The 26,542-nt window shown below is 42.8% G+C and overlaps 1 protein-coding gene and 1 non-coding gene across 5 annotated transcripts; both read left to right on the forward strand.

Annotated features, from left to right (window-relative positions):
• Positions 1–819: 819 nt before the first annotated feature.
• rnf122 (ring finger protein 122) lies at positions 820–21,828 on the forward strand. Of its 4 annotated transcripts, none has more exons than XM_072554032.1 (6): positions 820–1,551; positions 4,039–4,195; positions 17,333–17,378; positions 19,266–19,307; positions 19,454–19,533; positions 20,288–21,828. In XM_072554032.1, the coding sequence occupies exons 1-6, from the start codon at positions 1,527–1,529 to the stop codon at positions 20,400–20,402; spliced, it is 465 nt and encodes a 154-aa protein (XP_072410133.1). In that variant the 5' UTR covers positions 820–1,526; the 3' UTR covers positions 20,403–21,828. The 4 variants fall into 4 exon arrangements, with proteins under 4 accessions (XP_072410133.1, XP_072410132.1, XP_072410135.1 ...); XM_072554031.1 differs by having other exon boundaries at positions 906–1,551; positions 19,451–19,533; XM_072554034.1 differs by lacking the exon at positions 820–1,551 and adding an exon at positions 1,733–1,972 and having other exon boundaries at positions 19,451–19,533.
• A 3,378-nt stretch (positions 21,829–25,206) lies between these two features.
• On the forward strand, positions 25,207–25,306 carry LOC140459852 (small nucleolar RNA U13). The gene has a single exon (XR_011953884.1). It is a non-coding gene; the product is annotated as a small nucleolar RNA U13 (small nucleolar RNA).
• The last annotated feature ends 1,236 nt before the right edge of the window (positions 25,307–26,542 follow it).

Raw genomic sequence — 26,542 nt, forward strand, 5'->3', positions numbered from 1 at the left:
GGTCGTGAACCCGTGAAAGTCTTTAACACAGAGGGCTGTGGAGGCTGGATGGTTGAGGAAATTCAAGACTGGGAAAGGGTTTTAATCAGAAATAGAATCAAAGATTTCAGGGACAAAGGAGAAAAGTGGAATTGAAGATAATCAGATCAATCGGGATCTTGTTGAATGGTCTGGAAAATGTGGCAGCCTCTGAGGAGTGAAAAAGAATTTCATCAGGTCCCCTTGAGTGAAAATAGAAAAAGAGAGATGAATGTGAAAAAAAAGGTCAAAGAGAGAAATGGAAAAGCGGTGCAAAATTTCAAAGTGGGCACTGGAAGAGAAGTGGCACTGAATCAAATACAACAGTACTCATGACATCAAAAAACTAAATACACTGGAAAATGTTGGAGCGATTCAGGAGGTCTGATCCCATTAATTAGAACTTCTTAAACCATTCCTTGTAATTTTGTTCCCACCAGCAAGGTTGAAGACTTTAACTAATTTATAAGGCAATTTCATGTGCAGTATTGCCTCTTGGTCTCGAGTGTTGTTTGACATAATCGGACAGTTACCTGAATGTGCATCCCTCACTTTGACCTTTCTGCTTGCTCAGTGCTCCCATCAGCAAGTCGCATATTTTCGTCTGCCGATTTTCTTGGGCAGGTGGGATAGAAACCCAAATTGCAGTTTGCAATTGGATGCCTCCAAAGAGTGCATCCAGAAAATTAGTCTTAATATGTGAGTCAGACGTAATCATCTCTCCCTCTGTCTTTCTCCTGTTCCCAATCTCCCCATTCAATCTCATCAGCTTGGGTTGAGCTCTGTGCCTTCAAGACAAGGATGGTACCAAACTGGAAGCGGAATACTTCTGTGGACCTGTAATGCTGGAAATATATGGGTATTTGTCGCCTTTCCTGTGTCCTCAAATCCTGAGATGTAACCGGGACTGGGGTTAGATGGCAGTGAGTTGGGACCCGGCCGAGTGCGGCTCTAAGGTCCTGCTTGTCGCTCGATGTGAGGAACATCGGCAACAAGCGAACTGCCAACAGGAGATTTCTCTCGCACTGTGAGGTGAGGGTGGATGTGGGTGTGCTCGCCAAATCCTGCTGCGGTCTCCCTGCTGTGTTTGATCCCCGCCCCCTTCAGGCACCGCTCTGACTCTCCGACTGTCAACCGGAGAGGCGTGCAGCGAGCTGAAGCCAGTGTCCTCTGCGGCTCCTCACGCACTTGGCCTTGAGTGGGAAAGGAAGAGGAAGACTCCGGGCTTCTCGGAACGTTCGCTTGAAGTCGCGCTTCGGGGTCGAGGCGAGGAGGAAGCGTGCAAGGAGCTGTCTGATCCGGGCAGCGGGCCTTGTTGCTTGTGTTTCTGGCAGAGGGGCTCCCTGGGGTTTCTCCGTGTCAGTTTGCACGGTGCAAGGCGCGGACTTGCTGCTGGGAGAGAGGGAAGCCGCCGAGATCCAGCCTTTCCCCCCACACCCCGGCTCCCTGGACACCCCACCCCGTCCCATCTGCATTTCTGCGGCCGAGATCTGTATCCGGGACCATTGATGCACCCTTTCCAGTGGTGTAACGGTGAGGGTCGCCCGATATGTCAATCTCTCTCTGTTTTTTTTAATTTCGAAATTTCTGACTGATATTTCAGGGTTTGTGGATCTCTGGTCCGACGGAGCTCGGGGTTGTTGTGAGGTGGGGGGGGGGGGGGGGGGGGAGGTGGAAGGGTCATCCGGAAAGAGAGAGCCTGAGCTGCCCAAAACAATGAGATGAACGAAGCAGCAGAGCCAGCGGTCAGCCATCACCAGACGGCGGGCTGCTTGCTTTGTCTGCCGTCTCCCCGCACACTGCAGCCGCCTGGCCCCGGGTCAAGGGAGACAACATCGCGTCTGGAGCCTCCCGTTCAAGCTCGTCAGCCGCACTGCAGCGTCCCCGGGCTGGGGGGACAGGTCGGTGACTGGGCTTTCAGGTCAATGGAACGGATAATTCCCGGGGTTTAAAGGTGTGGAAAAGTGCCGTGTCTCGGAGAAGGAACAATGCGAGGTGTAGACTGGATGTCGTTTTGGTTCAGGAATGCAGGCGGGCTGGGGAAGGGGTTCCGAACACAGAGCGCTGGGGTCAGGGGCTGGAGAGGAGGGAACGCAAGTCAGAGAAGGATAGTGTTTCTAAAAATACCACCGAAGCAAATGTCAATTTAAGGGGCCCTCTGCAGAGAAAGATTTTGCGAAAGAATGTATATGTATATTGGGGAAAAGAATCTCAATGCAATGTTTGCTGATGTGTTACATGTGTCTTAAAATCGAAGAAAATGCTGTACATTAGTATCACTCGCTCAAAATTGCATTGCATGAAGAGTGAGGCCGGGCCGGGGCAGAAACTGGGGATGATTCAGAGGATTGTACAGTGAAACATATTGAATCCCGGCACAGAAATAGGTTTCTCGACTAATCTGACGAGTGCCAATGTTCATACGACACATAGGCCTCTTATTCCTCCTGTACTCCTTCCTGTCCTGTTCCCACATCCCTCAATTTCCTTCTGTCTGATGTACCCATCAAGGCTCCCCTGACAGACTTGAAGCATTCTGTGCGTCACTGGATTCCACATTCTCACCACTCAGCAAATAACGTAGGGATATTCCTCCGAAAACCTCACTTCTTTGTGAGAGGCTGTCTTATATTTATACCTGTCGTTCACCCAGAATGGAAACACTCGTTCATAGATAACGATTTTGAAGAATTCTAGCCTTGAGACGGGAGCCCAAGCCTGATCAATTCTGCCTGATAGTTTCATGCTGTCAAATCTTGTGATGCCCTTGTCAATTTTTGCTCACTTTCTTGAATGCTTCAATGTTGCTTGTGTAGCAGGAAGACCAGAACTAGACACAACACATTACTTGCAATCCAACCGAGGAAAATTTAACATAACCTCTGTTGCTGATGTGATCTATTCTTCAAGAAATGAATACTTGCCCTGTATTTGCACTGCTATGATTTTTAAAACTTATGATTTGTTTTTCTGATTGACAGGAAATAGTTGATGCCGAAACATTGAATGTATTCAATAGGGGGCTCGATACAGCACTTGGGGCGTAGGGGATCAAAGGTTATGGGGAGAAAGCAGGATTAGGCTATTGAGTTGGACGATCAGCAATGGTGGTGATGAATGGTGGAACAGGGTCAAAGAGCCGAAAGACCTCCTCCTATCTTCTCATGCTTCTATATCTTACTTCCTGTATCCCTATTTTGTTTCTTGTCTTTCAAGCAACAAATGGCTTCCTTCACCCTCCTATTAAAGAGAACCACCTCCCATTTTCCAATAGTGAATATCATTTTCCATTTAGTTGCTGACTCTGCAAGCCTATTGATTATTTTCGTATTCACCTGCAAATAATTACAAGCTCCTTTTTTCTTCTTTTGTGGGATGTGGGCATTTCTGGCATGAGCAGCTTTTATTATCGATCCCAAATTGCTTCGGTGGTGAACTGTCTCTGACTCCTGGAGTGGGACTACAATCACCTCAGAAACAGAAAGTCCCACTGATCTGAAGTAGTTATTAGCTTCCTTCCTAATTCCGTCCGCAAGCTCAAAAAACCAAAATGCGGTATCATCAGTTCATGACTTACTTCATTCCGTACTCTTTTCATGTTGATATTATCCTGCACCACAGGTCCTGACTCTTCATTGAGATTTTTGGATTGTTCATAATTGTCTATTCATCGCTGAAGTGGAGGCAGGACAGAACTGCCTTCACTGGACTTTGCTTAAAGTTGGAAATATCAGTCAGATCTGCTGTTTCTGAATACCCCTGATGGAAATTAAATGTACAGTATGTGGACATGGCTGGGTTTTTTCTTGTTGACTTTCCTGCATAATTCATGAAATAGGCAGTAAGCAACAGTCCCTTCAAGAGAATGGGGGAAAAAATATGCATGGAGGGATTATGGAGCAAAATAGGCATACAATCCAGCTAAGATCAACAAACAGACAAGGTAGGGAAACAAAAGCTTTGAACCAAAGAATTTGTGTTCACCAGTGATGTCTCATTTCTGTTTCTGTCACTTTCCAGGATGTTTCTGTGGCTTGGGGTTGATTTACTCAAATAAATCGTGCACAATGCCACCAATAACCTTTCAGGATCTTCCACTGAACATCTACATGGTTATATTCGGTACTGGAATTTTTGTCTTCGTGCTGAGTCTGATATTCTGCTGTTATTTTATCAGGTAACTTCCACCTCACTCTTTGCGCTTTTCGCTCTTTCTTTTTCTGTAACTTATTTTTGTACTTGTTAAGGTATACAATGTTGGTGCTGGGTAACAGCGAGTTCAGTATCAAACTTCATTTAAGGTTCATTGCCTCAATGTATTTGTCGCCAGAATAATATTCTTACTGCACCAATGACAATTTTCCAGTTCCTGCATCAGCCGTCCAGAGATTGCTGAATTAGGAACAGTTGTAACTGGTTTTGTCTATATATCCCAGAGGTGAGAGGCCAGTGCTTGCTTCTTGAATTGCTGCCAAACTATGATTTGTATTGCTTCCCCTGCAGATCTTTCCTGAGCTCACTCTGTGTAAGCGTGTGTGGTGCTGCCGATCGTTATCTTTACAGGTTGGGATTCAGTGCCCTTCTGCTGAAAGTTGTATTCTGACCCCATGAGGATAGAAAACAATGCAGCTCCCTTGAGACAAAGTGTATTTATATTCTGAGGGCAGGCAAAGCAGAAATACTCAGCAAATAGATGGTCAGGAAATGACCATTGTGTTTATAAGAAAAGGCTGTTCGGACAACTGCTGTTAACTCCCTGTGGTGCAGAAGCTAAAAATGCAGAGGAAGAATTGAAGGGAAGGAAGGCATCACTGCTCCATCATTTCATGTTTCACTTTCAAATTTAGACACTGAGCTGTAAATGCACATTCTCGGTGCCCATAGTGCACCAGAGTAGAACTGGGACTCCCATAGGTAGATATCAACAGATTGATGAATGTCTTTCCATCACTTGCTTGATGGACAACAACAATAATACTTAACCTAAATTGAGCCTTGCGTGTAATAAAGCATCCAATGCTTAACAGGAACAAAATTTGAAGCTTGAGTACATGACAACATGATAAATGGTACAAAAAATGAATCGTGTGGTTTGCTTGCTTTTGGAATTAAAGTTGAAGATACCAAGAGGAAAGAGGTAAAACAAGCAAAAACAGAAATTACTGGAAAAACTCAGCAGGTCTGGCAGTGTCTGTGCAGACAAATCAGAGTTAACATTTTGGGTCATAGAATCATAGAGTCATACAGACAGAGAGATGTGCAGTATGGAAACAGACCCTTCGGTCCAACTCGTCCATGCCGACCAGATATCCCAACCCAATCTAGTCCCACTTGCTTGCACCCTTCCTATTCATATACCATCCAGATGCCTTTTAAATGTCGAGTAACTCTTCCTCAGAACTGATGGTAGTGAGGAAAAAGTTGTTTTTCATGCAGAAAATCGGTTTGGAGGGGTGGTAAGGAGTAAACGATAGGTGGAGATAGCTGGATGAAGAAGAACAGTTGGACAGACAAAGGAGTCAATAACGATCAGCCGAGAAGAATGAACAGCTTCTAATGGGGACTATTAATGGCCAAAAATGGGTTGTATGTATTAGAAGACCATGTGGTAACAAGGCCTGGTGTGTGGCGGTTGGGGTAAGGGCATGGCAGAAGGTGCCTCAAGCCCTAAAATTGTTGAAGTCGATATTGAGTCAAAAGGGTGTCGAGTTCCCAAGCAGAAAATGAGGTGTCGTTCCTCCAGTTTGGGCTGAGCTTCACTGGAGGACTGCAGCAAACCTGAAACACCAATGTTGGCCAGGGAACAAGCGACAGGCAACTGGAATCTCAGGTTCTTTTTTGCAGACAGAATGTAGGTGTTCTGCAGCGCGCTCATCTCGTCTCCACTTTGTCTGCCCAATGTTGAGGAAACCATGTTGTGAGCAACGATTGCAGTAGATTATATTGTGTGAAGTGCAGGTAAAGTGCTTCACCTGTTTTTGATTTTGATTTCAAGCATTCGCAATTCTTTCAGCTTAAAAAAAAATACCATTTGTCTTTCCTCCTATCCTCATTTCTGAAGATTGGGCCATTGTATTGGAATGGCCCATACTTAAGGGCAAAATACCGCAATGATTTGCCACCGCCTTTCCCAGAATAGCTGGCCGGAAGACATCCCCACTTTGATCGTTTGCCGTTAGGCATATTGAAAAGCGTTAAAGGCTGACAATTAACGTGTACAGCCATATTATGAATGGGATACTGAACTTCAAGACCTCTGGAGGTAATGCTTGCTGTGAACAGTTTATAATCATCAATGACTTAAAAGTAGCAATCCCATCTCTCAGTAAGAAGCTTTTGAGTTCAAAAGTTCTTCAGAAACTTGAATGCAAAACCGAGTTTGATATTTCAATGCAACACCACAGACATTTTTTTTCTTTATTCATTCATGGGCTGAGGGCATCACTGGCTTGGCAGCATTTATTGCCCATTTCTAATTGCTCAGAGGGCAGTTAAGAGTCAACCGCTGTGCTGTGGGTCTGGAGTCACGTGGAGGTCAGGACCAGGTGAGGATGGCAGTTTCCTTCCCAAAAGGACATTTGTGAACTGGATGGATTTTTCCAACAATCAACAATGGATTCATGGTCATCATTAGACTCTTAATTCCAGATATTTACTGAATTCATATTCCACCATCTGTCTTGGCAAGAATCGAACCCAATTCCCCAGAACATTATCTAGGTCTCAGGTTTAACCGTCCAGTAATAATACCACTAGGCCATTGCCTCCCTGGTTGCACAGTCAGAGGTGCCAGTTCCAGATGAGAGGCTAAACTGATAACTTGCCCAGCAAAAAAGAGTTCAGCCTGCCTCCTGGCTTATACTTAACCCGAAACAAACATTATCGAGGCTGCTTCTCTCATCATTTATCTCATTGTCATTTTTGGGAGTTGGTTGTCTGCAAGTTGGTTGCTGTATTTACTACATTACAATAGAGAGGACATTTCAGCAAGTACTTGGTTGACTAGGAACCATGTAAGGTCTTTCAGTCACCAGTTGATTTTCATGGCAGAGGCAGGTAGTGGGAATATCCTGGGGGAAAAAAAATCAATGAAGAGAAGATCTCACACTATGTTTCATAATATCTTGACTTGGACGAATTATTTTGGGGAATGATGTTAAATGTGTTGAATGGATGTCAACATCATTTCCCAAGATGTGACACAAGGGACTGAAGAGTTGAATTATAAGGATTTATTGTAAACTCTGTATTATAGATCTGATAAAGTTATTAAGAATTATGAACAATTTAACTGGTTGCTATGTGGCAGCCAGACAATGTAAATTTGACCCTTGCTAAAAGGAAGAAAGGAAAAGTTGCGAAATTTATTTTTCATGCTGATGGTTGTGAAGGCATGGGATTTAGCAAAAATGTGATGGAAGGACAACCCATAATAGCTTCGACAAAAAAGAAAAAGTAGTTGGTTTGGAGCTACAGCATATGGATCGAGCAGGGAAATGGGAGAGAGTGCAGAACTGTTGTAGAGAGTTAGATACCATGAACTGAATAATCTTCTGTACAGTAAAATTCCATTATTCATGGCACACTCAGTAACAAACCGTTTTCATGTTGTGATTTTTTTTCCTGTATAAAAACTTTTCAAGGAATTTTATGGGAGAGTTGGCAAACAAAATTGGCTTGAGGTGTAAGGACAGTTGACCAAAAGCTCAGTCAAAAAGGAAGGTTTCAAAAAGGGGCTGAAAGGACCAGAAATAAGTCATGAGTCAAAGGGGTTTCGGAATGGAATTGCAGACCAGAGAACCAAGGCAGCTGTAAGGACAGCTGCTAGTGATGCACTGATCTAAAATTGAAAATGTACGAGAAGCCAGAAGTGGAAGAGCACAGAGACCTCAAAGACTGCTTGGGCTGGAGAAGGCAACAGTAATTAAGAGGTTTTAATTCTGTGTCTTTGTACGTGAACCATGTAAACATCAAATCAGTGAGACCCGAGTGATAAAATAAGCAAATTGAAATGGGCTCAATTCAGGCGCTAGAGAAACATTATAATTTTTCTGAGGCAAGCACTGGATCAGGCTGTGACCAATTGCACTTGATCATAGTGCCAAAAGTAGCCATTGTGTACTGTGTTTCTAATCCTAGTCGTGGTAGTGCCACCATTTCCTGACCTTTGCAAATAAACACTTACCTCTGAATCCACATCTTTTCTTCATGGATTATTGTTTTTCCTGTGTCTTGCCTGGGAACTTGATGTACGGGCCTGTCAAGGTGCCGGAAATTTGGAACACATCCTGCAAATTATAGTCAGCTTCCTGGAGCAAACAATTGGGCGAAAGGCAGCAGGCAGCTATCAAATTTTCAGGGCTATTTTGAGCATTTTTGGCAGAAGGTACAGCTTGCTGCTGAACGAATGCGTTTACCTCACACTTAACCTTACACTTAACCCTCTTCACACAGCCATAGCATTTGAAAGCTGAGCTTTGACTTCAGACAATGTGAAATTCACATCTGAAATCTCAAAGCAGGATGAGATCTCTCCATTTCATAGTCATTGAGTCACACAGCATATAAACAGACCCTTCGGACCAACCAGTCCATGCCAAACATAGTCACACCTGCCTGCTCCAGGCCCATATCACTTCAAACCTTTTCTGTTCATGTACTTAACCAAATGTCTTTTAAATGTTGTAATAATAACCACATCCACCACTTGCTCTGGAAGTTCATTCCACATGTGAACCACCCTCTGTATAAAACATTTGCCCTTCATGTATTTTTTAAAATTTCTCCTCTCACCTTAAAAATGTGTCCCCTTTTCTTGAAATCTCCCATCCAGGGGAAAAGACAACTACCATAAACTCTACCAGTACATCTCATTATTTTATAAACTTCTATCAGGTCACCTCTCAAACTCCTATGCTCCAGCAAATAAGTCTCAGCCTATCCAGCCTTTCTTTATAACTTGAACCTTCCGTACCTGGCGGTATCCTGATAAATTTCTTCTGAAACCTCTTCAGTTTAATAACATCCTTCCTAGAATTGGCCAACTAAAATTGGACACAAGAAGAAGAAGCCTTACCATGTCCTGTGCAACCTCAACATGGCTTCCCAATTCCTTTTCTCTCAAGACTGAGCAGTGAAGGCAAGCGTACCAAACACCTTTTTAACCACCCTGGCTATATGTGACGCATGCTTCAAAGAAGTATGTACCTGAACCCCTAGGTCCTTCTGTTCTACACACACCCAAGGCACCACCCCTGTATGTTGTACTAAAATGCATTTTATACTGAGTTGAAGATCCCCAGCTGGATTACTGTTCATGCCCTCAGAATTAAGGTGGCCTGAACCTTCCCCATTTTCCAGATTACGATCTTTTCATGGTGGTAACGCTTGCTGACTGACAATGGAACATGCTTCCTCCTGCACAATGTAAAGGCCTGCAGAAGCTTACGGGGTCAGCATAGTTCTGAAATCTGATTGATCACATCAAAGGATAATGTTGAGATTTGCAGAGGGACGGAAACCAGTCTGCCTAGTTCAGCAAAAGCAGCTTTTGTGCTTCTCCAGAATGGTGGACACATTAGAATTTGATGTGACCAAATTTACAGGACATGATGGAAAGAGCAGAAGGATGGAACACATTGACAGCTCCTTTACAGAGCCAACTAAAGCCCGATGGCCTCCTTCTGTATGAGATGTTTCTCTGGAGGTTGCACTTGTGAAATTTCTTCTCAAAAATGTACTTTGGATCTTAGCTTCATTGGCATGGTCACTATTTATTGTTCGTTCCTTGTCGATCCTGCAGTTTTGTTTTTGAAGAAGAAATTCCAGTATTTTGATCTAGCAACAATGACGGAATGATGATTATATTTTCAAGTCAGCATTGTGTGACTTGAAGGGGATCTTGTAGATGGCAGTGTTCCCGTACATCCGCTGCCCTTATTTCTGCAGGTGGTCGAAGTCAGAGACTCAGAAGGAGTTGCCAAATGAGCCTTTGATTTGATTGGATTTGTAATATTATTGTTTCATATACCGAGATACAATGAAAAGTGATGTCTTGCATGCTACCCAGACAAATCATACCTTGCATAAGTACATCAGGCTGATAGAACAGAATGCAGAATATATTGCTACAGCTCCAGAGAAGGTGCAGAGAACGATCAACTCTAACACGAAAGGTCCTTGCATAAGTCTGATAACCACGGGGAAGAAGTTGTTCTTCAATGTATTGGTATGTTTTGAAATTTTTGTAGCTTCTGCCCAATGGAGGAGGGCAAAAGTGATTATAACCAGAGTGGGAGGGATCTTTGATTATGTTGGCTGCTTTCCTGAAGCAGTGGGAATTGTAGAAAATGCTTGAGAGTTGCCTTGAGAAATTGCTGAATGTCAGCTTGTATATCTTCTTTGTTGGTGGTCCTTCTGTTAAGGATGACTTGTTTGCGTTCTGAGGGTAGGGTGGGTTCTGTGGTGGTGAAATGGTCCCAACCTGGAGCCTCATAATGTGCCACAGTGGGGCATGCAGTCTTCAATGAGGTAGGTCATTAGGATGCTCTTGATTCTATAGACTTTTCTGCTGCTCCTGTTTGGCCTACATGATCTCTACTCAGTGAAGGTTGAAGTGGTTGGTGCCTTCATAGCTGGTCAATCTCCAGTTTGTGTGTTCTTGGGCAAGCGATTCCCACATATTAGAGGGGTTGTTGCATTAGTTGAGAGAAGCTTTCAGGGTGTATTTGTTGTGGTTTCTCTGCCCCCTTCTTGATGTTGCCAGTGCAAAGCTCGGAGTAGAGCACTTAGCTAGGGGGTCTATGAATAATGTAGCCTCGCCCATAGCAGCTGGTTGTGTATAATCACTGCCTTGATACTGACATGAGATGTTGGCCTTGCAGAGGAAACTCACATTGACCTATCCTGCCAGTGGATTTCCAGAATTTGCAATGGCAGTGCTGGTGATAACACCAGGACATGAGGAATCTCAAAGAACATAGAACAGTATGGCATAGAGCATTGCAGTGCAGTACAGGCCCTTCGGCCCTCGATATTATGCCGCCCTTTTATCCTAGTCGAAGAGTAGTCTGACCTACATACCCTTCCTTGTTCTATCCTCTATGTGCCTATTTAAGAGTCGCTCAAATGTCCCTAATATATCTGACTCTACTATCACTGCTGGCAGTGCATTCCACACACCCACCACTCTCTGTGTAAAGAGAGTGACATCTTCCCTAAACCTTTCTCCTGTCACCTTAAAAGTATGCCCCCTTGTGATAGACATTTCCATCAAGAGAAAAAGTCTCTGGCTATCCATTCTATCTATGCCTCTCAACATCTTGTATGCCTCTATCTAGTCACCTCTCATCCTTCTTTGCTCCAAAGAGAAAAGCCCTCAACCTTTCTTCATAAGACATGCCCCCCAGTCCAGGCAGCATCCTGGTAAATCTGCTCCGCACCCTCTCTAAAGGTTCCACATCCTTCCTATCATGAGGCGACCAGAACTGAACACAATCTTCCAAGCGTGGTCTCACCAGGATTCTATAGAGCTGCAGCATAACCTCGTGGCTCTTAAAGTCAATCCCCCTGCTAACAAAAGCCAACACACCATTTGTCTTCTTAGCAACCCTATCAAGCTGGGTGGGAACTTTGAGAGGTGTATGGACATGGACCCAAAGATCCCTCTGTCCCTCCACACTGCAAGAATCCTGCCTTTAATCCTGTATTCTGCATTCAAATTTGACCACCCAAAGTGAATGATTTCACACTTTTCCAGCTGAACTCTATCTGCCACTCATCAGTTCAGTTCTGCATCCTAATAATGTCCCATTGCAACCCACAACAGCTCTCCACACTATCCACAACTCCACCAACCTTTGTGTCATCAGCAAACTTATTAACTCACCCTTTCACTTCCTCATCCAAGTCATTTATAAAAATCACAAAGAGCAGAGGTCCCAGAACAGATCCCTGCAGAATACAACTGGTCACCGAGCTCCAGGCTGAATACTTTCCATCTAACACCACCCTCTGTCTTCTGTGGACCAGCCAATTCTGCATCCAGACAGCCAAATTTCCCAGTTCCCATGCATCCTTACTTTCCGAATTAGCCTACTGTGGGGAACATTATCAAACGCCATGCTAAAATACATGTGTACCACATCCACTGCTCGACCTTCATCAATGCATTTTGTCACATCCTTAAAGAGTTCAATAAGGTTTGTGAGACATAACTTGCCCCTCACAAAACCATGCTGACTATCTCTACTCAAACTTTGAGTTTCTAAGTAATCATACATCCTGTCTCACAGAATCCTCTCCAATACTTTGCCAACCACTGTCGTAAGACTGACCAGTCTATAATTCCCAGGATAATCCTGATTCCCTTTCTTGCACAAGGGAATAACGTTTGCCAACCTCCAATCATCTTGCACTACTCCAGTGGATAGTGAGGATGCAAAGGTCATCGCCAAAGGTACAGCAATCTCTTCCTTCGCTGCCTGTAGTAACCTTGGGTATATTCCATCTGGCCCAGAGTATTTATCTATCCTTATGTTTATCAAAATCCATGTTTCTGATTCATGCAGGAAGTTCGGGACTATAGCTATTGTGTACAATGCGAGTCTTGTGCTGATGAACAGAACATTTGAAGACTGAGACCTCAAATCCAGCATTAATGTCACACTGTCGATTGCATACACTACAGTTATTGTCCATTGGTCGAAAGGATGGATATTTTAAGTTGTTGAATAGGGTGCTGATCAAGCTGGCTGCTTCATTTTGTGTGGTGTCAAACCTCTTCAGTATTGGTTACCTGTTCCTATCCAAGCAAATGGGGAGTATTCCATCAAACTATAGACTTGTGTTTCTGGACAGGCTTTCAGAGTAAGCAGTTGAGTTAATTACCACAGAATTGTCAGTCTCGTACTTGCTTTGTTTGGTCACCATGTCTATGTGGCTGGGTCAGTTCAATTTCTGATCACTGATAACGAGTTTGTTGACAATAGGAAATTCAACACTTGTAATGCTATTGAAGGAAGATGTTTCAATTCTCTCTTGTTAAAGATACTCATTACATGGTAATGTTGCTTGCCACTTACCAGCCAAAGCCTCAGTGTTGTCCAGGTGTTGCTGCGTGGAATACAGACTGCTTCAACATCAACTTAAATTATACTAAGCATTTTTCAATCATCCAATCAAGGTTTTCATTTCTCAGCTTATGTTGGAGACAAGGTTGTTCAAGCAGTTGGAAATCATTCGGCCAAGAAAACTACTTTGAGGCCCCTTTCCAGTAATCTTGGAACTGAGATGATTGGTTTTCTGCAATCACAAGAATCTTCATTTGGTCTTGGTATGACTTCAACCAATGGAAGGTTTTATCTGATTCATGATGACTTCAGTTTTGCTCGGGTTAGTCAGGTATAGATAAGACAGCAACAACCCTGCATAAGTGGCTGGGAGTAAACTGCAAAAATGACAACTGAATATGCAAGCAACTCAGTACTGCAACAAATTTTATTATTCTGTTGGGAAGAGAGGATAAGGGGAATCAACAGCACATAAAAATTTTCATTGATTTGGTGTTCACTTGGCTGACTTGCTTCTTATGAGTGCAAAGACAAAAAGTGCAATGCTGAGCCTATCTTCAATACGTTTATTGGCTTTTCTCCCCAGAATCAGATGAGTTTCTTGCTTACAGTGATAAAGATGTCTCAGGTTTGGACACCCTGTTCCAACTCTTCATACTCTGCACCTCAAAACCAACCAACTTACAGTTCTCCAACATTGTCATCTGCGTTCTGCTGCTGAAACCCTCTTCCATACTTTCAAGTATTCCAAAGTATTGCTCGCTACATGCCCATTCTCCATCCTTTATGAACTTCAGCTCATCCAAAATGATGCTATCTATATCTTGTCCCTCATTCAGCCCTTTCTTTACCTTTCATCTTTCATAAAAAGTGGATGTCATTGATATATACAGTATTTGTCGCCCATCCCAAATTACTTTGAACTGAGTTGTCTCACTTTGGAATTTCCTCCTTGCTTCTTTACTTTCCTCTCCTCAGCTTTTGATCATTCCACCTCCATATCTGTTTTGTTTCAAAGTTGACTCATTTGCTGACTTCCATTCTGTCAAGAGCGTAGGACATTTTACCAAGTTGATGGCCCAGAAATTTGAGTTGCTTTTGATTTTACCTTCCCTCCTGGCATTTTATGAATAAACGTACAAGAAGGACTCTTGGGTGTCATGAGGTGTGGCAAAGTACTAAGCAGACCACAACACTGGGATAAGAATTGAATACACCATGCAATCGTATTCCTTCAGAGGCTTTTTAAGGGTCATTGCCTGTAAGGTTGCACGTCTTGATGTATGCTATTTTCTGGGCTTTGATCACGAAGCATTGAAGCACAAAGGCACTGAACATTGTACATGTAACTGATTTGCTTGGTTTCATTGTTCTGGTCAAGTCATCAACTTGGTTTTTTGCTGCTCTGAGAGACTAGGTGTGTTGTCATGAAAGACAGACACATATCAATATCATTTTTAGAGTCCGGAGTTTAAAATAGTGGCATACATGTTGGGTATTTTTATGCAGGGTTGATTCAAAAAATAATTTGGTCAGACAGTCCTTCTGCAGTCTTCAACAGTGACCTAATTCAATATGTGTCAGAAAGTAGGGACTCCCTGGAGTGCTCATGCGAAGTTGTTTTTACTATGTTGGTTTATGACAGATTAGATCACATAGAATACAGGCAGAACTAGCTATTTCGATACAGACTGGCTCGAAAAGGTAGAACACAGAGGGTGGTGGTGGATGGTTGCTTTTCAGACTGAAGGTCTGTGACCAGTGGTGTGCCACAAGGGTCGTTGCTGGGTCCACAGCTATTCATCATTTATGCAAATGATTTAGATGTGAACATAGGAGGTCTAGGAAGTAAGTTTGCAGATGACACCCAAATTGGACGTACCGTGGACAACGAAGAAGGTTTCCTCAGAGTACATGGGATCTTGGGCCAATGGGCTGAGAAGTGGCAGATGGAGTTTAACTTAGATAAATGTGAGGTGCTGCATTTTGAATAGGTAAATCAGGACAGGGCTCATACACTTTACGGTAAGGACCTAGGGAGTGTTGCTGAACAAAGAGACCTTGGAGTGCAGGTTCATCGCTCCTTGAAAGTAGAGTCTCAGGTACATAGGATAGTGAAGAAGGCATTTGGTATGCTTTCCTTTATTGGTCAGAACATTGAGTATCGGAGTTGGGACGTCATGTTGCGGCTGTACAGGATATTGGTTAGACCACTTTTGGAATATTGTGTGCAATTCTGGTCTCCCTCCTATAGGAAGACTGTTGTGAAACTTGAAAGGGTTCAGAAAAGATTTACAAGGATGTTGCCACTGTTGGAGGATTTGAGCTGACAGGAGAAGCTGCATAGGCTGGGGCTGTTTTCCCTGGAGCGTCAGAGGCTGAAGGGGTTAAAAACCTTAGAGAGGTTTTTAAAATAATGAGTGGCATGGATAGGGTAAATAGACTCCCTGGGTTGGGGAGTCCAGAATTAGACAGCATCGATTTAGGGTGAGAGAGGAAAGGTTTAAAAGGGTCCTAAGGGGCAACTTTTTCATGCAGAGGGTGGTACATGTATGGAATGAACTGCCAGAGGAAGTGGTGGAGGCTGGTACAATTACAACATTTCAAAGGCATTTGGATGGGTATATGAATAGAAAGGGTTTAGAGGAATAAGGACCAAATGCTGGCAAATGAGAGTACATTAATTTAGGATATCTGGTTGGCATGGATGAGTTAGATGGAAGATTCTGTTTCCGTGCTGTGCATTTCTATGAATCTATCTCGATGACAGGATGTGTGTACTCTACATTGAAGGCCATTTTCCTGCTTTTGGCTGAATATAATCGAGCATTGCTGTTAGCTTTGCAAATCTGGAGATTAAAAGTTTTAGCTAGTTTGGAGGAGACTGGATGGATCAGAAGCAAATTCAGTTTTCACTTTGAGAAAGACAGTCAGAGAAGTTCAAAAACCATACAGTTCAGTCAGCATAAAAGTTTAGTTTGTGAGACTCCAAAATCAGGAATATTTTGTTTAAGATCTACAGATTACAACAGTTTGAGAAAGTCCACATTCTAAGTTTTGTAAGCATTCATGTCAGAAGATTTCACAGTCTACTGGAAGGAATGAGAAAGAATCACTGGCATCAAACTTAAAGATTTAATGGAGAGGGCACTTTCTCAGGGTTTGAGTCTCAGTTACACATGGCATCAGGAAAGAGGATGGCATTTTATTTTGCTGTGTGTTTTCAGATCTTTCAAACAGGGTTTTATATTCAGCTTGATTTTTTTCATCTTACGTTTTTGCAATAAACTTTTGTTAATGGAACTCTTGAGCCTCATATGAATGTTTCAGTAAGTGTCCACCATGTTAACTAAATTGTTAGTTTCAAATTTATGAATGAAGGCACATTTTTTTCTGAAATCTGACTTGTCCTATAGTATCATTACTTGAGAGTAAAATAATGCACAGGATCACTGTTTGGTCCTGGCTTCACTGACCCTCTGATCTGCTCTGTTTAGGTCCCTCCATTTATCCACTTTGAACAGTACATTCTACATTCTGTCTTTTCTCTACCTGCATCAGGAATTTGTCAGTATCAGAATCAGCAAGTCAAGGATCCCCAACCTCTGCAGGAAGACTCTGCCCTGTGATCAAATAATGTTCCATGCTGTGGCCTTGTTTACAAGATGCTGTGTTTTTCTAAGCTGCTGTAAAAAAGCACAAGTCTTGGTTAGAGGTGTGGAAAATAATATTCTGGGTTTCAGATTTTTTTTTACATACATTTCATACGAGTGCTGCCTGCCTCAATGGAAAATATGTTATTACTTTGTTTAAGTTACACACACAGTTCATAGACACCAAAATGCCACAGCACATTGTTTGAAATGAAATAACTGAGTAAAAAAACCTGTTGCATTGCAGGTGCACAGACATGAATATGTATTTGTTCATCACAAATAGATATCGTGTTCAACCATGTGTTTGCAAGTCCGTGGCTGTAATTTTTTTTCACATGATCTGAATGAATATGTGGCAGTGGATGTTGACACTCCCCCGTACTGGATCCTATTTCTCAAAGGTGCTGCAGTTTAGAGATTGCAACTAGTGCTGAGATGTCATCACTCCACAACCAGCCTGAATGTGGGGAGTGTCCAATTCCCAGCAGAACTGTTGGGGCAGTCATATTAGTTCTTCTGCTGGTTGACGAAATAGTGTTTCAGCTTTTTCTGACCTGAGTAACTAATCATCTGCCTGTTTCCTTTCAGTAAACTCCGACACCAAGCGCACAATGAGAAATACGGATACAAAGAGGTAAACAGAAAAAAAAAGACATCGGTCATAGGAACCAAGGAAAAGGAGGAGGACATTTGGCCCTTCAAACCTGCTCTGCTACTTGATCAGGCTGTGGCTTACCTGGGATGTGGTCTCAATTCCACTTAACTGTCTGCCCCTGTAACGCTTAACTGCCTCGCCAATCAAAAAGTTAATAAATTCACTGACTCAGTCTCCACTCTTCTCTGTGGAAGACAATTTCAAAGACTTGACTGCTCTCTGAGAGAAGATGTTTCCCTTCATCTACATCTTATTTTAAACTGTATTCCGTGGTTCATGTCTCCCCCAGAACAGGAAACACCTTCCAAGTATTCTCCCTGTTCAGTTCAATCAGGATTGGTTGTGAAAGGAAATTCAGATATTCACGGGCACGCAATCAAAACAAATATAAGATAGCATCAAACTTCAAAATGTATTGCCTGAGCCTCAGATCCAGATCAGACTGTCACCCAGTTGGGAGGTTTTGCATCCATATTTGTCATGTTCCAAAATCGAGGAAAAGGAAGATGGAGGCTAAAATTACACTCCTTTTTTTCCCCCAACAACCATCAACATCATTTGATGAGACATGAACCTCTGGATTGCCTCAAACTCATTAGCACTGCTGATGATAGTGAATTTCAAAAGGGAAGAGTGGGCAGGGAGTCTATGCAAATATTCCTTAGTGCTTGATGGTCCACCAGTGCAGCACACATCCGCAGATCATTGACCTCAACTCAGGTCATAACCAGACTGATGCAACAGAAAAGCTTGGAAGAGGAGGAGGCAATATGGCCCCTGAAGATTGCTCCATGAATCAATAACATCATTGACCTCAACTCCACCTATCTACCTGGTCACTGTATTCCTTTAGATTAGATTAGATTAGATTAGATTACTTACCGTGTGGAAACAGGCCCTTCGGCCCAACAAGTCCACACCGCCCCGCCGAAGCGCAACCCACCCATACCCCTACATTTACCCCTTACCTAACACTAGGGGCAATTTAGCATGGCCAATTTACCTGACCTGCACATTTTTGGACTGTGGGAGGAAACCGGAGCACCCGGAGGAAACCCACGCAGACACAGGGAGAACGTGCAAACTCTACACAGTCAGTCGCCTGAGGCAGGAATTGAACCCAGGTCTCTGGCGCTGTGAGGCAGCAGTGCTAACCACTGTGCCACCGTGCCGGCCAGTTCCTTTGTGTCCAAAGATGTATCCATGTTTTGCTCTTAAGTATTCCATGAGTGAGCATCCACAACACTCGGGGATAGAAATTGCAAATTTCACATCCTCGAAGTCCTCAACATTTGGTCAATTGTTCTAAGACTCTGCTCTCATATGTTAGTCTCCAGTCTGAGGAAAATTCTCCCCTTTGAAGTCCTCTCTAGAATTCTTTTTAGTTTTTAACAAGATGTCTCCAGCTTTAACTCCAGAAGATTTGGGCCCACTCTACTTGTTCTGTCCTGCTCAGACAACCTCTCCATCTCAGAAATCAACCCAGTGAACCTTTGTTGCATCACCTTAAAGGAAAGTAGATCTTGATTTTTGGTAAAAAGATGAAAACCAACCTTTTAGATAATTAAATCACAACAGGAAGAACTCTGTCTCTCTGTGGCAACAAGAAAACCCCCTTGCCCCCTGTGGAAAACTCTGCAAACCACAGGGCTATGTGGGGATCATCTCCCCAAATAGGTGTCCATAGACTGATTTGACCTGGGATAAGTGGCTGGTCAAGCTCATGACTTAAATATGTGGATGTATGATGCTATAATGCAGGAGAAGCTGTAGACTTGTACCTGGGACTCAATGGATTGGTGGTCTGGTATTCGGAATAGCTTTCCCACTGTGAACGTGTTTTTTTTTCTTTTACTATCTCTTCAGGTTATAACAAGAGGTGATGCTAAAAAGCTGAATTTACATGGGGTAAGTTGTGAATCTTTATCTGGAAGAAAACACTGAGTTCTGCTGTATTTGGATGATGATTGCAGGACACCATGTTGAACATGTCTATTTTCATTGAGTTCTCATATGTGAAATGAAACCTCGATGTTTTGCTTATTCCACAGCAGACATGCGCTGTGTGCCTTGAGGATTTCAAGATTAAAGAGGAGTTGGGAGTGTTACCATGTCAACATGCCTTTCACAGAAAGTGAGTAACATTTGAGTCAAGCTGGTAGTTCTGTTTTTCTCCAGTGAAATGTTGTTGTGAGCTCTGTGCAGCAAACAGGCCATCACGACAGCACAGAGATGGAAACCAGACAGAACAGCAATGCATTACAGACAAGAAAGAGCAATGATATGTTGCAGCTCACAAGAAGTTAGTCTGATTTCAAATCTGATTAATGTCGTAAATTTGAGTCAATTGCTGATGTTTAGGCTAATGACTGAATGACTGCTGACACCAATGCACTGTTTCCACTGCTTCCCCCCTCTCCAGCGTTGGACTGCTTGGATCCAGTGTTTCATTCCGTACATTGTCGTAATGTTTTTGTTGACTTTCTTTGTTCAGTTCCACACTTAGTAACAGTGTTTTATTCAATGCAACACTGTACTATCTGCAGACAATGCTATATTTTGTACAGTGTTCCTTCTGCCTGCCCAGTGACTACGCTGCAAAATTAGTTAATTGACTGTGAAATGCATTGAGAGGTCCAGAAGACATGATCTAAACAGAAGCCTTTTTTGAACGCAGTATTTTGCCTGGCCTAACAGTGAACTACTGGAGTCCAGTGCTTCACACTGTACAGTTGTTTGACCCTGTACAATATTGTGTCAAATACAGGACAGCACTGTTTCTCTGCAATGTTTCACTAGGAGCAATGGGAGGCTGTTTGTACACAATATATTCCTCTGTAACATGTGTCACTTACATATTTGGTTTTTGCTTCTTTCCTGTCCTCTAGATGCTTGGTGAAATGGCTGGAAATTCGCTGTGTCTGTCCAATGTGTAACAAACCTATTGCTGGAGCACCTGAGCAACAGCAAGCAATTGGCACACTCCTGGATGAACTTGTTTGATGCATTTTAAACTTCATACTGACAGCAGAATCTCGGAATAGCCAAGAATCAAGAGTTTTCTGGATTTTTTTTTTAAATTGTGATTGACTGCTGATGAAGCCAGTGAGAGTGTGAGAGGTTCTGAGCTGAAGAGTGCCACAGCAGTGATGTGGCTGGAGTAAACGTTGGCATTGTGTATGATTGGGAAACCTGTCTTCTGAAAGCCCCTTCAACACATCTGCTGAGGAACAGAGTACCTTCCAGACTTGCCGCTCGGGTCTGAGTTCCTTCATACTCAACAGCATTGTGCTTGGTTGATCAGGGCCAAACCAGATGGCTCCCCCCTCCCGTTCATGATCTGTGGTAACCTGGCAGATCTCATCTGGTCCAAAATCTGGGGCTGCTGCAATTGGGCACTGCCACCCAATGAGAGAGGGCTCACACTTTTTGATGGGTATTCTATCATCCCCAAAGATATTGGTGAAAGTGTGGACAGGCCGATCTGTCATGCCCTCCAGAGCTAGAAATTGTGCCAAGTCTGATTTTCGTTCCAAGTGGAAAACTGGCCCTCTGCATGTGTCATAAGTTACCATGCAACAGCCATGTGAAATTGAACCTCATTGTGAATTGGGTTTTCAGAGGAAATGGGAAACATTTGCTAAGAGGCCCAAGTGCTGAACTATTCTCAAACCAGCCAAAATCAATATTGATAGACTTGCACTGGGGCACACTGTACTTCTAAAACCCTGCTACATGGATGCTCATTCATCCACCCCTCTGCATACAGATTGGAAATTCACCTGAAATATACCCATTCACATGGAGTCAAACTCTGTGGATCCAGCAAATCTGTGTTTCTCTGACGATAATAATCCAGGAGTACTGTCACAGCATTACAGGTTCCCATATCTGTGAGCTCTGATGGGCCAGAGGAAAATTTTTGTTACCCATTCATTCAATTTAATCATGTGTGTTGAGCTGTTGTCAAAAGTCATGCAATATTGCAGAACGACATGGAGCCTGATGATTCAGAAATAAGCCATCACCAGCTCACCCTTTGAACTAAAGATCTATCTCCCTTCTCTAAACTTTTTCCAATAAACTGACCATTAAGCATCAAGGGACATTGAGTTAAAGGTCTCAGTCCAAGACTGTTTCAGGGAATGGAGCTGTTATACTGGTGTGTCTGGAAGTGCTACTCTGGGCTCAGGATGGGAACATGCTGTTAGAATAGAACAGACAGAGAGTTTCACTTTGCAGTTCACTGCAACATGGGACTCTGTGAGGGTTCTCTGATTATCGTGCTAAATATTGCACGTTTTTGTTATTTACTGGGCACGACTGTTTTTGTACAGATTTTAACTAAGTGCTTTGAATCCATTCCTTCCTTTAAGAAGGATTTTCTTTTATTGTAAAATACTTTTAATAAAAATATGCCTTCACCGTATCATGCTTGAGTGTGTTTTTTTTGGATGAACTGTACAGTGTTACAATAGGAAGACGGACAGACAAAGCAAATCAGCTTCAGTATTACTGTATGTGCAACTCACGCAAAATAAAATCTTTAATTACCCTCAAAATTGACCCCAATGGTTCCTTACCAAACTTTTTGAATCCCAGACTCTGCAAATAATCAATTCTCAACATTGTTTTTTTGCTGAAACAAAAGACTTCGCAATTTATTAACAATCCAATAACTTTAACAGCAAAATTAAACAACAAAGTAACATAACTGATGTGTGTTCAAATCCAATAACCTTTGTTTTCAGCCCCATTCACATAAAAGGCTGATGGACAAACAAATACCATTTAGGAATAAATAGAAGAAACTTGCTTAAGCAGTTTTCACAACATATTGTTCCACAGGCATATGAGACTGCTTCCTGGTTCATTTTCTCTAAATGTCAATCAGGGCTCCCTTTCAGCTCACTCAGAATAAGTTAATGATACAAATAACTTTGTTTCTATTCTCTAAACTTCCATGACTGATCATAGGCAGTGAGGCAGGGAGCTTATGCTGTAGCACCAATAGTCAAAGTCTTTTTCACAGAAAGAGTTCAAACTCTGGCCTCTCCCTGTTGGACTCCCTGCAAGGTCCCAGTTACTGTTCAACTTGGAGCAAATAGCATCCCAGACTGGGTGGCAACAATTTCCAGGTACTGACCTCATCAAGGGCCAAACATTTGCTATTTGGTTAAATATTCTGCTCTCCCCTTGTATTCAAGACTCTCTCATCAAGATCTAACCTACAATTAACTTTCAGGCTTCGCCTCACAAACGACAGTTTGTTCTGTTCTTTTGTTTTTCATACAAGCTGCTGCCCACAGTCCAAGTTCACAGATCCAAATGAAAATCAATAATGAAATATTGGCAAAGTTATTGGAGATCAAATAAACAGTAAAAAAACTGAAGGATGTGAGGGCCAGAGCTCCTGTTGCATGGCCTCACACATCAACGTGTGGTTATATGGATGAAATACCATATAGTATCGGTGCTACTGTGTCCTAACAAGAAGCTAATATCAGCAGACAATGATGAGTTCTCCTGTCAGGGTTACAGATGGTGTACAACAACGAAACACATTGTTCACTGTCTGATTGTTATTGTCTCATTTGTGATGTAAAGTCAAATGTTTATTTACACATCCAATTGCAAGTATTATTCCTGAAAGTCATTGTTGGTGTAATGGGTGACTGCATTAGCTTTGTAGTATCCCACTTATCCTGTAGGGACCAAATTCTGTTCTCACGTGTTGAGATTGCTTCTACGTGGACCTTTCTCCTTTTACTTCTGTCTGGGAAACAGGTGGAAATTAGCTGGAAAATAAGGATTGGGCTTGACCAAGTTCTGTTTCTTCCACTTCCCTTGATTGACAGTTTTTGGTGGGATGTGCCACACTGCTTTCTGCTGTCTTTTCTGTTAATTATGTCTTGAGCCCATTTGTCAGAACACCATGTTGCAATATCACCACACGAGGGCGCCCTCTGCTTCAGTGAGTCTGATTCAGATTGCTTATCCAACATCCAGTTCAGGAGGTAATGCATTCTCCCCCAGTGAAATCAAAGATCTTTCACCTTAAAGCAGAATCCATTCCCATATTCATTGCACTCCCTTGCTGCGATCTCAAGATGAAAAATCACCATTCAGACCTTGTATGTCCTATATGATCTTGAACTGAGCTATTGTCTGGTACAAGGGTGCCGACAACCACAAGAACTTGATCTGTCTTTTCAGCTTTAATCCATCTGTCCATGAAATCGAATTCTTAACTGATATTATCTGTAAATCTGGCTATTCCAAACAAGGCAACAGGAGAAATACAACTCAATTGAAGTTCCATGAACCTGTTTTCAATGTGGAACATTTCATTCCACAGTTTCCTTGGTTAAATCAAGATTCTTTTCCTATTTTAGTCCACAATCCAAAAATAAAAGTGATTCACAGAATTTTATGGCACGTGGCTTGACACTACAAAAGGTTCAATTCAAAATGTTCATTAAATGTTAAACGATGAATGAATGATTTTATTGTCATGTGTATTTTACAGTGCACAATGCAGTAAAAGACAGTGAGAAGTTACCATTGTCACCGTGATCTGGTGCCATTTTGAATAGTTTAAGGATTTTTTAAAAAAGATATAGCTTGAAGAGAGTCCATAACTATTCTCTCGCTTTGCCACTTCAATTTGAATACAATCAATGTCCATGTCCCATTCCTCAGGCACTGTCTCATACCACTGGGTCTACCTTGCCACTGTTGCTTCTTCCAATATAACAGCTGATGCTGGGTCCTGTGCTTGATACCTTGCCAGTTGCCTTCTTGACATTGCTGCCAGAGCTCTCTTTCTGCCCTCACCAGCCACCATATAGCTGTCTGCCAGAGTTCCACTCCAGGCTCACCAGCCGCCACACTCCAGATTCTAACAAAGCTGCCTTCCTACCACATTTCACATCAATGCTGCCATGACCAAGCTCTTCCCCAGTAGGTGAGACGCAAAATCTAAAATGAAAATAGACAAGAAAACAAAAGAAAAAGTGGACAAAGTGGATTGGGGTCAGGAGTCTGGACGCTGCCTGCCCTGCCACTGCCATCTTATGGACCATATCGGCATACAGGCTGAGAAATTTTGCACTGTTTCCATACCCTTGGTATACTCTGACTGAAATGTCATTGTGACCTTTTCCCTGCTAGGCGTTTCAAGGCAGCTGCCCCAACCTTCAGTGTGCCTTTGCCACTTCGTGCAGATCAGCAGCATTTAATCGTTGACAGATTTTTGCACAGGAAGACCAACAGGTTTCAGGCAGATGAACAAGGAGGCATCAGATGCAATCCCAATTCTACTACCTGGGCTCTGGAATTCCCTCCCTAAACTTCTCTACATCATTCTCCTTTGCCATTAAAGGTGCTCCCTAAAACCTGAGGTTGTAACTTCTCCGTCTATCCAAATATCACCATACATAACTCAATAACAACTTTTTATCGAATGACTGTCCGAAAAGGCAGGACATTGTTCATAACCTGGGCGCTGCTGCAGCTTTTTCAGTGCAATGAGCACTTCCGCACAGGCGCAATACGTCAGATGACGATCACGCTGTGCGTCATGACTCATGTTCACATATTTACATACATACAGAACTGGTTTTCGGACATAAACCTGACAATGACAACACACCCCAATTAAATATTAAACAATCCACACAGTTAGCTTTCATTATTGTCAAACTTCCCCTAAACTACCACAGGATAGTCGGCTGCGGTTTGGTTCACCCTGACCTTACACGGGTTTGTTCAGCGCCAGAGTCCTGACGGCGGAATAAAATAAATGATCCTTTCCTATGAGATGAAAGTGATGATTGGGTTGCTCATGCTTTAATTGTGTGAGATGTGTTTCCTTTGTTACGACGCAACACATTACCCATCTGATTTCTTTTGTTATGAAAGGATTTTGTTTCTTGTTAATGTCAATTTCCCTTGTCTTAAGTAATTTGGTTTAGCGTTAATAAACTATCTCAATTGTTAGTGGTTATGTCATTTGTCTTAGTTTTGTCGAATGTTTTTGTTTTTGTTTGTGAGGCAACCAACTTTTTCCCCAATATCTTTGTGGGTGGCACAGTGGTTAGCACTGCTGCCTCACAGCGCCAGAGATCCGGGTTCAATTCCCGCCTCAGGTGACTAACTGTGTGGAGTTTGCACATTCTCCCCGTGTCTGCGTGGGTTTCCTCCCACAGTCCAAAGATGTGCAGGTCAGGTGAATTGGCCATCCAAAATTGTCCGCAGTGTTAGGTAAGGGGTAAAATGTAGGGGTATGGGTGGGTTGTGCTTCGGCGGGGCGGTGTGGACTTGTTGGGCCGAAGGGCCTGTTTCCACACTGTAAGTAATCTAATCTAATCTTTGTCTCCTGTTTTAGTTTTTACCATCTTTTAAATCTACATTATCTACACGCGTAGTTGTTTAAGCAGTTTGGTTATGTTCATTCCTTGCACATTTTGAGCGACCAAACATTGGGGTCTGACTTCATAGTTGGAACAAACCCAAAGTCATTTCTTTATCAGAGCTGAAAATGTGTTGCTGGAAAAGCGCAGCAGGTCAGGCAGCATCCGAGCAGCAGGAGAATCGAAGTTTCGGCCATGAGCCCTTCTTCATTTCTTTATTAGGCAAGGTACGATTGACATATATTTGAAGCACCGGGGAGAGTCTGATAATTGAATAGGCTCCCATTGTAGAGCCATAGAGATGTACAGAAAGGAAACAGACCCTTCGGTCCAGCTCGTCCATGCTGACAGAAATCCTCACCTAATCTTGTCTCATTTGCCAACACTTGCCCCAAATCCCTCTCAACCCTCCTATTCATATACCCATCCAGATGCCTTTTAAATGTTGTAATAGTACCAGCCTCCACCACTTCCTCTGGCAGCTCATTCTATGCATGGAAGACTTACTATTTAGGTCCCGTTTAAGTCTTTTCACCTTAAACCGAGGCCCTCTAATTCTGGACTCCCCTACCCTGCAGAAAAGACCTTAGTTGTTTGCCCTATTCATGCCCCTCATGATTTTATAAAGTTTTAAGGTAACCTCTCAGCCTCCAACATTCCAGGGAAAATAACCCCAGCCTATTTTGCCTCTCCCTATAGCATAAACACTTCAACCCTGGCAACATCCTT

Source organism: Chiloscyllium punctatum, chromosome 35 (assembly GCF_047496795.1).
Source record: "Chiloscyllium punctatum isolate Juve2018m chromosome 35, sChiPun1.3, whole genome shotgun sequence".
In the NCBI taxonomy this organism is placed as follows: Eukaryota; Metazoa; Chordata; class Chondrichthyes; order Orectolobiformes; family Hemiscylliidae; genus Chiloscyllium; species Chiloscyllium punctatum.